General features: G+C 39.8%; 1 protein-coding gene across 1 annotated transcript in view; it reads right to left on the reverse strand.

Annotated features, from left to right (window-relative positions):
• UBA6 (ubiquitin like modifier activating enzyme 6) overlaps nt 1-3,069 on the reverse strand; it is an 82,293-nt gene extending 79,224 nt beyond the window's left edge. Inside the window, exons 1-2 of the mRNA XM_080796772.1 lie at nt 2,973-3,069; nt 531-593 (exon numbers count right to left, since the gene is read on the reverse strand). Coding sequence (XP_080652898.1) covers nt 531-593; nt 2,973-3,043 — 134 coding nt within the window. The 5' untranslated portion in view covers nt 3,044-3,069. The remainder of the gene's footprint in view (nt 1-530; nt 594-2,972) is intronic.
• Nucleotides 3,070-13,141: the final 10,072 nt, after the last annotated feature.

A 13,141-nucleotide genomic window follows, 5' to 3' on the forward strand; every position in this document is an offset into this window, starting at 1 on the left:
TTTAATTTCTCTTTAATTCTAAGAAAAATATTTTCATTTCATGAAAAGGTACAGTAAATAAGAATCTCACTAAATTCCATTCAAATCATCTTCAACCTCATAATATTTCCTTGCTGTCTATATCATGCAAATAAGCAATGTTGTCAATGAGATTACACTGAAGTAAATATATTCTCTAGATGTTACTGTATAACCAAAGACGGACTGTTTTTCATGAGACTCTTGCACTATCAAGAACATAAATATGTACTCCTATCCAAAAACAAGAGGAATATTTTATAGTGGTTAACAAAATCATTCTTTGTCATATCACCTAAACCTAAAGCAACTGAGACTTAAATATTATTCAAGCTTTCAGACTGCAGGGAAAAAAAAAAAATCAGAGAAAACCCTAATTATAACCTCAGAGGAACTCTTGGGATATATTTACAAAACTCTGCATAGGCCTAATGGTATTTTCAAATAGAGTATTCCATTACTATAAAACAGTAAGTGAGGAAAATAAGTTTCAGTTTCCCTAAGGTTCTCACCTGTATAATGCATCATCAATCTCCACAGATTCTGCTGATACGATGGGCAAATTTGCATTTGTACTGAAAAAATAAAACATAACTTATAAGGGCAAGTATGGTTATTCAATATTCACATTCTATAATCTAATATTCAATTACACATGGCAGTTACTAGAGGGGATTTTACAAACCAGATACATATTTTGTTTTCTGTCCCTTTATTTCCATTTTAAAAATAGGTCAAAATTAAATTCACTGACCGACTACTCCGTGTGTATTGTAAAATTACAGCCAATGCTTTTATTCTTAGGTGTTATCAGATGTTGTTTTACATATATTCTGATGGATCTCTATTTTAGCAATTCTGTTGGGAGTGCCCCATACACCTTCTCCAACATACATACATTGTTTTAAGTGCTTTAGATGTACTAACTCTGTTAAGCCTTACAATTTAATTAGACAGGCACTATTACCAACTACACTGAACAGAGGAGTAAAACAGGCTCACAGAAGTTGATTTAAATAACCTGCCCAAGGTTCCAGAGTAGGAAAATAGTAGACCTAGAATCTAAACCTAAGCAGTCTAGCTCCTGATCACCATGCTCTACTGCCTACTGCCTCTCGTAGTAGGCATAATGAAAACACTCAACAAGTATCTGTTGAATGAATTTTAAAAATAAAAAAAAAAGGGGGGGGGGAACTCCAGCTGGTTTGGTTGGTAGAGCATGCGACTCTTGATCTCAGGGTTATAAATTTGAGCCCTATGATGGATGCAGAGATTATTTAAGGAAATTAAAAAAATTTTAAAAAGCAGCATACTAGCATGATAAGATGTACTTAAAGTGATGTATCCTTTACCATAGCTCAAATTTTTCACAGCATGGCATACAAAAATGAAATGAAATGAAAATAGGATAAACACTGGGAAACTGAAAAGGTTCCCAGGCAGAGGTGGGGCACTTTGGCCTGAGAGACAGTGACAACTAAGATCAATATCATTTTGGCAAAAATGTAATCCATTCCAGGTTCTGGGAAGCTCTAATTATCAATTATAGGATTCTAAAAATAATGTGAAGGCACAAAACTTAGGTTCTGAAATCCAATTTTCTAAGCCTGTTATTGATAGATAAACCAAAAGATCTGTAAATAGAGTTAATCAAAATGTTATCAGCTTCTAGCTAAGTGATACATGGATAACTCTTAGAAATATTTCTGATTCCAATTATGAAAGCAAACCAAGAGATAGCTGTATTTAGAACGCCTGTCTAATAAACACACACACATACCCAACACGCCCTGTTTTGCCATAGTAATGACATACGAAAATAAGGAAAAATTCCTTACACAGTTTTCTTATCCCTGGTATACTTTCACTGTCTTCCTTGCATGGAGGACAACAGTCTAGTGGGCAAAGCTCCTAAGTAAAGGTGAGAACAGCTCCGTTCTAACCAGCCTTGTCACTTAATGATAGGACTGGCACTTATTTTTCATAAAATCCTGCCTTCCTGGAACGTTTCAAAAGTCATTTTTGTAATAACGTCTATATGGCAATCAAAAATCCTTTAAATAAGGGGAGGTTCTGGTCTGTATTACATAATATCCCCCAAGTAAATGTGGCAGTGTTGGCCTGGGCAGTATCACGGTACTGAAAACATCCACCTAGCGGAAAAGCTACAGGTTTATGGACGGTCTCACGTTAGCTCAAAATCAGGTATCCATCACTCCTATCTCTGGAATACTGTGTTCTGGCCGTGGGCGGTATGGCACTAACCGCTTTATTAATTACAAGATGACTGAAAAGGACGCACACGAACATTTGCACCCCTGATTTTGCAGGCATGCAAAAGATGTGAAAAACCTCAACATCGACAGGGAAATAAGAATGAGTAACTCGTGGGTTTTTTCCTGATTTTTTTTTTTTTTAACTGTAGTCAACAGAGGCCTCAGGGTGTCCTGACCGCCTGTGATTCATCATTACCAAGTTCCCTCTGGTAACAGTTTTCAGAGGAGGATCTTGGCGAAGGATCCCGCACAGCGGCGCTCTTCGCTTTCATTTTACCGAAGGAAGGAGGGAAGGTGTTTGGCAACAAGGCTGGGAAGCTCACGCCGAGCGACCCGGGCCAGAACTCGCCACCGAGCTCGCTCCACTCCGCCCCACCTCGCGTCCCCTCCCCCCAAACATGTCCGGTGACTGAGAGACGGCAGACCCCAGCCGGAACCGAGAAAGCGCCGAAAGGACCGACAAGCGGCCTTTCTCCTCAGCGAAGCCGGGAGCCGCCGAGGTCCGAAGCCACCGCGCCACACCCACCACGCGCGCTCCTCCCGCCTCCCAGGGCTGGCTCTGCCCGGCTCCGCGGCCTCGCGCGCGCTCCCTACACGCCCCAGCGGGCGCCGCAAAAGCCGGCGCCCGGCTCCCGGCCGCCACCCCTCGCTGCTTCGCGCTCACACTCCTCCTCTCACCTGACGGCCCCCCAGGAAGAGCAGGACGCCTCTTCCCTCTGAGGTGCGGCCACCGGCTCGGATGCCTCCATCGCCTCCAAGAGACGCCGCCGCCGCTGGATACGGGTAGGCAGGGAAGGGGGTGGGACCGCGGGGGTCAAGGGGCGGGTGATGACATCACCGGAGGGGGCGGGGCCGGGGAAAGCACGCTGCCGGCCTGAGCCTTCCCGTCAACCCCGGGGGTATCCTGGTTTCCGGTTTGGGTGTGGCCGCGGGGGATCGGGGTAGGCCTCACGGCAGGTGTCTCCGTAAGCGGCTCGGCTGCCACCGAGGTTCTGGCGGGTGTACATGGACCGAAGTACCGAAGTTACGCGGTGCCTCTGGCTCTGTGGACAGGCACAGAGGTTCCAGCGGCCGGCAAAGTGATGGGGTTGCGTAGCAACAAGAGGAAGCCCCTTCATTTCGTAAATACAAAATCGAAAGTTTGTAGTAGGTAGCTCCAGATTTTCGGGATTTCCGGGATTCCATTTTAAAACGTTATACGTAAACGTATAATTGTGGGCGTCTACTACATGCCGGGCACTGCCACAGATTTAATAGAGTCGTGATTTTTAGAGCTGTGAATGACATTGTCGTCCGGTTTGCTTCCACTTCATAGGTGAGGGAAAAGAACTTCCAGACCGCCGAAGTGACTTGGTCAAGGTCACAGACAAGTCACTGTCAGATTAAGTGCTGGAACACCTAAGGACTTCTTATCTATTTTTTTTCTGTTGGTTCCCCTTTCCCCTTTCTCTTCTTTTTCTTCTTCTTCTTTTTTTTTTTCTTCTAAAGACTTTATTTATTCATTTATTTGAGAGAGAGAGATTACAAGCAGGCAGAGAGGCAGGCAGAGAGAGAGGGGGAAGCAGGTTCCCTGCTGAGCAGAGAGCCCGATGCGGGGCTCGATCCCAGGACCCTGAGATCATGACCTGAGCTGAAGGCAGAGGCTTAACCCACTGAGCCACCCAGGTGCCCCTCCCCTTTCCCCTTTCTTAGAAAACAACAAGAATTAGTAATACACAACATTAAGATTTGACTGTCATTCGCAACTACATTTGAAGAAACGTCTGTAGAATTTTTAAAAATTAGAATGTACGTTGACTTTATATCAGCTTCGTTAATGGACGATATTTTTAAATTGGAATATTCTTCCTCTCTACTGTGGAGAGAGGGTCGAGGCAAAACTGCATTATCCTTTGTTCTCTTCATTCTCATTTCAAAATTGAACATTTCCAAATACCTGGAAACTTGATGCTGCTTGTCTTTGGCATTATTCAGGTTTCTTAATCTAGTTCTGCACCTTTTCACATAATAATTAAAAGGAACTTGGTTTATGTCCCATCTTTTAACATTCTACTGTAGTGCTAAGCTTGTACTATGTATCTGGCACGTTGTTATACAATAGAAAATGGATAGCTTGAATTTCATCCACAACCCACATTTCTTTACATTTTAATATCCCTGTAATTGGAATGTAGTTTTTTCCTTTTTCATCAATACAGAAAACATTGGTACTCTTAAATTTGAAGTCATCTTAGATTTAGCGAAATATAGTGTGCATTATTTCAAAAGTATAACAGAATTATTACATTCGCAAAATGTAGAAAATTGGAATATCACTAGACTTTAGACAGTGAAACTTTTTGTCAAAAGAAAGTGGAACAACATATTTAGGATACTTAAGGGGAAAATGTAGGCTAAAGATTTTTATCCAGCAAAAGCAACTCTAATGTACAAAGTATATAAACTGTTATCAACACTTGATATGGTATCAGTATTTGATGAGACTATTGTCATAAAACCTTCCTGAAGAATTACTATAGAATGAACACCAGACGACCAGAATGACTAGAGGACCTAAGGATTGGCTCAGTTTCTTTCTAGGAAATCATAAACTGTTACATGCATTAGATTTTGTGTTCCTTCTAGTTTATTCTTTTTTTCTTTTATAATATTAATACAATATTACTGACTATATTTGTTTGGGTGTACTTTTCATCTCTGTAACTCATTTATTTTATAATTGGACATTTGTACCTCTTAATTCCCTTCACCTATTTTACTCATCCCACCCACCGCTCTTCTAGTTTATTCTTTTTTTTTTTTTTTTTTATCAAGATGATTTGTTTTAGAGAGAGCAAGCATGCAATTGGGAGCAGGGGCAGAAGGAGTGGGAGTAAGTGAATCCTCAAGCAGACTCTACGTTGAGCACAGAGCCCGTCACAGAGCTCAAGCCCTCAGGAACCTGAGATCATAACCTGAGCCAAAATCAAGAGTTGGTCACTCAACTGATTGAGCCACTCAGGCGCACCTTCATTTGTTCTTTATATACTAATTCTTCTGAGATCTATTACCTCATTTGTGAATTTTTTCTCACCCTTTTTGAGATAATTAACAAAACTGTAAGATATTTTAAGTGTGCAATGTGATGATTTGATAAAAATATACATTGTAAAAGGATTCGTGCCATCTAGCTGAGTTTTTCTAATTCTGAATCGTGTTCTTTGCTACTTTTTTTTTTTGTTTGTTTAGGTAGTTTAGAAATGTAACAAGTTTTGATCTATTTTTGTGGCACATCTTTCAGGTATGTTTTCATCATCTATAATGATGATGTTATGCTCTTTTTTTTTAAATAATAATTTTGCCTAGTATTTGAGCTTGGAGTTTTTTTTGTTGTTCATTTTTGTCAAATTATTACTCCCGAATTTTTGGTAAGGGCCAGGCTTCCTCATTCAAGAAGGCTAAGTCCATTACTAAAAGAACATATATTAAGAAAGTCAAGTTTCTAATTTATTGTAGGGAGGGAGTTCACATTCCGGAACTATGGGATGCCTCACCAAACAAAGGAATAGATAGGAATTCCTTTTTTATAGGAATTTGGGGAAGTGTGGAATTTAGGAGAAATTAAAATGAAGTAGTGGTGTGTAGGCTCAAAAGAAAGTGAGGCTTTTGTGAAGGGGTCTCCATTCATTCTGGACTCCAACATAGACACAGGCTGCAGTTTTCCTGGATACCGCAGTTAAAATAGTTGTGTCTTTTGTCCACAAACCCCTTTTTTTAAAGTTCTGCCCCTGGGTTGGAAGTAGAGACTGCTGCTCTGTGTTAAATGATTTAGGTCATGTAGCCAAGATTAGCATATTTTAATCTTAATGGATTGATTTCAAAGAGCAAGCTTTTTGACAATCTATGAATTTGGAGAAAAAGATTCTTTGTGAGTAAAAAAAAAAAAGAGTAGCAGTTTACCCAAAGTCAGGGGATTTTGTGACACTTTACAGCATGTTTTTGGGAAAAATATTATCTTCTGTTAACTTTACAGCTGGCTTTACCTGTGTTTATTATCTATACCTGATGAATGGCAAAGCAGATTTTTGCATTCTTAGTCCAAGTTTATCTTTCCTTTCTCACAGTGTTGAAGTTTTAGAATATAAGTGAGTTTCAGTGGGGTAGAGTCTGGAGCTGATGGCCAAGAAAGAATTCTTGAGACGTCTGTGGTGCAGAATGGTGGTTTATTAAAGCTGGGGACAGGACCCGTGGGTAGAAAGAGCTGCTGCCCTGGGGATTGTGAGGGGTGGCTGATTATATACTATGGGGTTGGGGGAGGTAAGGAAAAGGGAGGGTTTGAAAGAACTTTCCTATATTAAAGAAGACACACAGGATACCAGAGCTTTGCTATTTGTCTAGTTAAGGTTGTTTTTTCTTTTTGTAAGGTATTAACAGTAAGGTAGTTGAGAGCTTCGTGGAGGAATGTCACACTCCTGCTATTGCACATCCTTATAAATTAGCTTTCGATTTGGAAGAAATTTAACTTTATTTACACTTCCCTGTGCTTCAGCCTCCCTGAAGATGATGTTAAGGCTTCAGGAACTGAGTTATGGGTCTTTGGAAGTTAGGCTATTGATAAGAAAGCCTCTTCCTTGTAAATCACTAGGATATTTGTAAACTAAAGGAGACTCAGGTCTTGCAGGATTGTGATCTCTATAAATTAACTATTTGTTTTTCCTTTAGGGCATCCAGGAATGCCTGAGGAAATGTCGCATATATCCCATGGTGGGGGGTGTTACGGGGTGTCATCTTCTGCTTTGTCCTCAGCTTGACTCTGTTCCCTTATCAACAGCTTTCAGTAAAACTTATCTAACATCAAAGAGCTCTCTTTTCTGCTGCTTTTGTGAAATATTAAAAAAAATATGGTGGTTTGATTTTGTGATTTCCTGACTCTTCCCTTCTCAATTTTGATCTGTCAAAGACCCACTGTCTCTTTCCTTTATTTCTGTGTCCTTGTGCTGCATGTATATATATATTTATATATATATATATTTATATATATATTCATAGTTATATTTTGAAGACATAATACAATAATTTATTTTAAAATTTTAGAAATTTTAAAATTAGAAAAGTTGTAAATGTAAGGCAGAGTTTTTTCAGAGTTGTTTTTTTTTTTTTTAAAGATTTTATTTATTTATTTGACAGACAGAGATCACAAGCAGGCAGGCAGGCAGGCAGGTAGAGAGGAGGAAGCAGGCTTCCGACCAAGCAGAGAGCCCGATGTGGGGCTCGATCCCAGGACCTGGGATCATGACCTGAGCCGAAGGTAGAGGCTTTAACCCACTGAGCCACCCAGGCGCCCCTTTTTCAGAGTTTTTTTCGGAGTTTTATTAATATAAAAATTTTTTAATTAACATGTAATGTATTATTAGCCCCAGGGATACAGGTCTGTGAATCGCCAGGTTTACAGACTTCACAGCACTCACCATAGCACATACCCTCCCCAATGTCCATAACCCCACCACCCTCTCCCTCCCCAGCAACCCTCAGTTTGTTTTGTGAGATCAAGAGTCTCGTAAGGTTTGTCTCCCTCCCGATCCCATCTTGTTTCATTTATTCTTTTCCTACCCCCAAACCCCTCACGTTGCATCTCCCCTTCCTCATATCAGGGAGATCATATGATAGTTGTCTTTGTCCTATTGACTTATTTCACTAAGCATAATACCCTCTAGTTCCAAATGGCAAGATTTCATATCTTTTGATGGCTGCATAGTATTCCATTGTATGTATATACCACATCTTCTTTATCCATTCATCTGTTGATGGACATCTAGGTTCTTTCCATAGTTTGGCTATTGTGGACATTGCTGCTATAAACATTCGGGTGCATGTGCCCCTTCGGACCACTACATTTGTATCTTTAGGGTAAACACCCATTAGTGCTATTGCTTGGTCGTAGGGTAGCTCTATTTTCAACTTTTTGAGGAACCTCCATGCTGTTTTCCAGAGTGGTTGCACCAGCTTGCATTTCCACCAATGTGTAGGAGGGTTCCCCTTTCTCTGCATCCTTGCCAGCATCTGTCATTTCCTGACTTGTTAATTTTAGCCATTCTGACTGGTGTGAGGTGGTATCTCATTGTGGTTTTGATTTGTATTTCCCTGATGCCAAGTGATACTGAACACTTTTTCATGTGTCTGTTGGCCATCTGGATGTCGTCTTTGCAGAAAGGCAGAGAATTTTTATATACACTTTACACAGCTTCCTCTAATGACAACATCTTATATAACCATGGTACATTTGTCAAAACAAAGGAATTTTTTTTTAAAGATTTTATTTATTTATTTGACAGAGAGAGAGACACAGCAAGAAAGGGAACACATGCAGGGGGAGTGGGAGAGGGAGAAGCAGGCTTCCCGCTGAGCAGGGAGCCCGATGTGGGGCTCAATCCCATGACCCTAGACTCATGACCTTGAGCCAAAGGCAGATGCTTAATGACTAAGCCACCCAGGTGCCCCAAAACAAAGGAATTGATATTGGTACTATACTCCTAAATAACTACACACTTTATCTGTATTTCACCAGTTTTTCACTAGTGTTATTTTTTTCTGTTCTGGATCTAATCCAAGATACAACAATGCATTTAAAATCTCCCCATCTTGATCATTATATGGTGTACATTATTATGAATATCTTCCTGAAATCTTAAATGCCAATTAGATTTCTATAAATCAAATAGTTCACATATAGGAAGTACTGAGTCCTGAGGTCAGAACTTCATGAACATAGTTGGAAAATAGCCAACCTCCTGAGTTTTGAGGCAGGCTTTTTTGCTCAAAGGTGTTGCAGTAGCATTTGAACTGGCTTGAAGCTAACTATTTAGAAGAACCCAGAGAAATTCCTTTGTGAAGGAAATAAACCTTTACAAAATGTGAATATTCTCTTAAGTGGTCTATGAATTAGGATATGTACATATTACATTTTCCTGAAATATTTTTAAAATATAGCCTGCAGAGCAATAAATAGACAAATCATAGATTAAAAATCAAATATAATTTTCCAAGACATTTTTCTTATTTGACTTAACTACTTATGCAATAGTAACTGGAGGTAAAATGTAATAAATTATGCTAATTTTAACCTTCTGCTATTATTGATAGAAAACAGGTAACAAACCTAAAAATCCCTAAGTGAGGCTTCATATCCTTGTGGCTTTCTAGGAAATGTCCTGTACGTGCATCAGGTTCTGCCCTAATTGGAGGATAAGGTCACCTTCATAAAGAAAATCCCTTTTATGGGGAGCCTGGGTAGCTCAGTCATTAAGTGGCTGCCTTCAGCTCATGATCCCAGAGTCCTGGGATGGAGCCTCACATGGGGCTCCCTCCTCATCGGGAAGCCTACTTCTTCCTCTCCACTCCCCCTGCTTGTGTTCCCTCTCTTGCTGGGTCTCTCTCTGTCAAATAAATAAATAAAAATCTTTTTTTAAAGCTTTTTATAAAGGAGGACATTCAAAGCCCTATTCCAAAGATCCAAATTCAGCCACAGTCACTGTTCACCATCACACTCCGTTGCCTCCCAAAGTTACACATTTTTTTTTTTTTTCTTGACTGAAACAATGTTCAGATGGTCCTCCTCATCTTTGGCTTATTTTCTCAACCTTCAATTTGATAACCAGAACCATCAAGAACCCAGGGGCCATCAAAATTCAGCATATACCAGAAACACCTGGCTTGCCTGTTAAAGCACAGATCGTGGACCCCACCTAGCATTTCTGCTTCAGTATGCCTGGGTAGGGCCTGAGAATTTGCATTTCTAACAAATTCCCTGAGGATGTGTATGTGTGGTGCTGCCAGACCTATGACCATATTTAGCACTGCTCTAACCCGCTTCCTCTAGTGTATGCTTTGCACATGGGTGTATACATTCTCTTTCTCTCTCTCTGCCTGTCATTTACTACCAAGGGAGAGAGGACAGACAGACAAACAAGAATCCCTAGCCCTGAGCCCATATAAATATCAGATAGAAGAGAAGGAACACAGAATGAAACTGAGAAAGAACTGTGAGTGACGTGGGAAGAAAACCAGGAGGGGATGGTTTCACAGAAATAAGAGTGTCTCAACTGGGAAGTGAAAAGCTGTAGGATTTCATCACTGTCCAGTTCCACTCACGTATTGATGCTGGGCTTTCTCCTCAAATTCTTAAAAAATTACCCTTTTTCCTTTTAAGGGGAATTAAAAATGTGCTAGACTAATGAAAAGTAGGATTTCCACACAGAGTGGTTATTCAGGTAGAGGCTCAGCACTGTTGAGGACATTGACTATTTTCATGAGTAATCAAGGGAGGATGTGCAGATATCTGAAAATGGAAGGCTATCACTAGATGACGATAAGGAAACCATCAATACGTCGCCTCCATGAGGGCAATGTGCTGTACTCAGTTGAAGGAAGAAGGTTGGCCTTCAGACATCAATTTAGCTTCCACAAAGCTCCCTTGTGCTTGGCAATCTCCTGACCCACTGCCATGTCATGTAGTTTCTCCCAAGTCAAGCCTACTCTTCCATCTCTCTCTACTCCAGTATTTTCCCACATGATGAAGTCCTTCTCCACCTGAGCTCCCTAAAGAGAGAATGGACGATTGTTTGAATATTGATGAGCATTACAGTGAGTTGAGAATGGACCATTAGTTTTGGGGTGATTTTGGTGACCTTGGTAAGAGTTTCAGTGGAGTAGAAGGAACAGAATCCAGGTTAACATGTGTTGAAGATTAAAAGGGAAGTAAGGAAGAGGAGTGATCAGCTGTAGACAACTCTTGAGTTGTCCATTTTTCTGTGAAGAATAGAAAAATGGATTGTGGATAGTGAATCAGATATATAATTGAGGATTTTTTTTAATGATGTGAGATGATGAAGTATTTTTATATGCCAATGGGAATGATTTAGTAGAGAGGGAAAGATTGATGGTGTAGGAAAGAGATCTGAAGAAATTATGTCCTTGAAAGTTGAGAGGGAATGTATCTAGAACAGAGGGGGATGGATTGGCCTTTAAGTGGAGCAGGGAAAAGTCTTCCATTGTAATAGAAGAATACAGAGAACGGGATGTCCTTGAGGAAAGTTTATAGATTTAGTAGTGAGAAGTTGAGAGATCTCTCCTCTGATGGATCTTTGCCAGTTTCTGCATTTGTATTTCTCTGAGATCTATTTCTATTGAATGTGAAAGTGTTATTCTGATGGTGGTTGTATTTTGTCAAATAGCCGGGTATGGTATTGTTATCACAGTAGACTTGGGAAGACTTTGTGAAGTAGTTCTGGGAACTACATCTGTTGGGGTAAGCAGTTTGTAGAGAAACCAGCTATTAGTAAAGATAGAAAGCTCAGCCTAGAAAGTGGAACACATCTAACATATTTAGTGATAAATAATGAGAAGTTCAGGGGAACTGCTAATAATGGGGAAAGAGGTAGTTGAGAGTGTAGCAAGATACATCCTATAGGGTGGGTGGAGCACAATAATTAGAACTATATAAACGCAGGCAGCATTAAAAATTTTGGTACACAGCCTGGCATATAGTTTGCAGCTGCGATGTCTGAAATCAGATAGCATGTCCTTCCCTAGTTAAAGCTGATTTAGGAACAGACTTCAGTCCCAAGTGTGATGGAAAGGAGGTGTTAGAATGGCAAATATGAGGAAGGACCTCATTGTAGCAAGTATAACTTTCTGGAGAGGTCATCAAGATGGTGAACTTGGCAAGAAAATAAGATTTTACCCTTTTACTAAGACTAATGTATAAATTTGGGAAGTGGAAAGTGACCTTAGAAATAACATAGGGGTGGGGGGCCAGAATGGGTTATTTGGTTAAGCATCTCACTCTTGATCTCAGCTCAGGTCTTGATCTCTGGGTCTTGAGTTCAAGCCCTGTGTTGGGTTCCATACTGGGCTTAGAGCCTACTTAAAAAGAAAAAAAAAAAAAAGAATGCAGGGGTTTATTTCCTTCCTATCAGAGGATTCATGTTTTCTGGGGCCTGAAGTTTTTACAGTTTAGAGAGCTCTCTGTAATACATAAGTGGATATAAAAGAAAAAAAAAATTTGTTAGAATGAGAAAGGAAATCACAAATTATAAAAAGCTGACAAATACCATAAACATCAATCTATAAAAATAATGAAATAATTTTAATCATTAATTCCTTGCCATAATCTAAAGCTATTTTGGATGCATACTCCCTAATTATGTTTTTATGTAATAATGTTTTATAATATAACTTTCTATGTATTTATGGTTCAAAAAGCTTTCTTTCAATTTCACAATTCTTAATTAGTAATGACCTCTGATACATTGAGATGCGTAAAACAAAAGACATACCTGATATATTTGGTACTGCATATACTTGTGTCCTACAAATACAGAAATTCAGGTACATTGTACGTTTTCAGTCAAAAAGGAAAAAACTGTAGGGGAGTTTATATTTGTATAAATATATATTTGTTGAATATATTTCTGAACAGAGAATTTCCATTTTGACTAGGATTTGATGAGGACCAAATCTTTTCCTTATAATTTTCCATGTGTAGTAATTAGTTTTCTATTGTTGCATGATTAATTACCACAAACATAGCAACATAAAGTAACACACATTTCTTATCTCTCAGCTTCTGTGGCTACACAGTCCTGGAGTGACGCTGGGTCCTCTGCTCAGGAGCTCATCAGGCTGTAATCAAGACGTGGGCCAAGCTGTGCTCTTCTCTGGAGGATGGACTAAGGAGGAATCCACTTCCAAATTTATTCAGGTGTCTTGGCAAAGTTAATTTTCCTGCATTTGTATGACTGGGGGCCCAACCATCATGGGAAGCTACCCATAAGTCCTAGCGGCTGCCCATGATGTCTTCTCTGCAAAGG

This window comes from Martes martes (genome assembly GCF_963455335.1).
Source record: "Martes martes genome assembly, chromosome: 2".
Taxonomy (NCBI): domain Eukaryota; kingdom Metazoa; phylum Chordata; class Mammalia; order Carnivora; family Mustelidae; genus Martes; species Martes martes.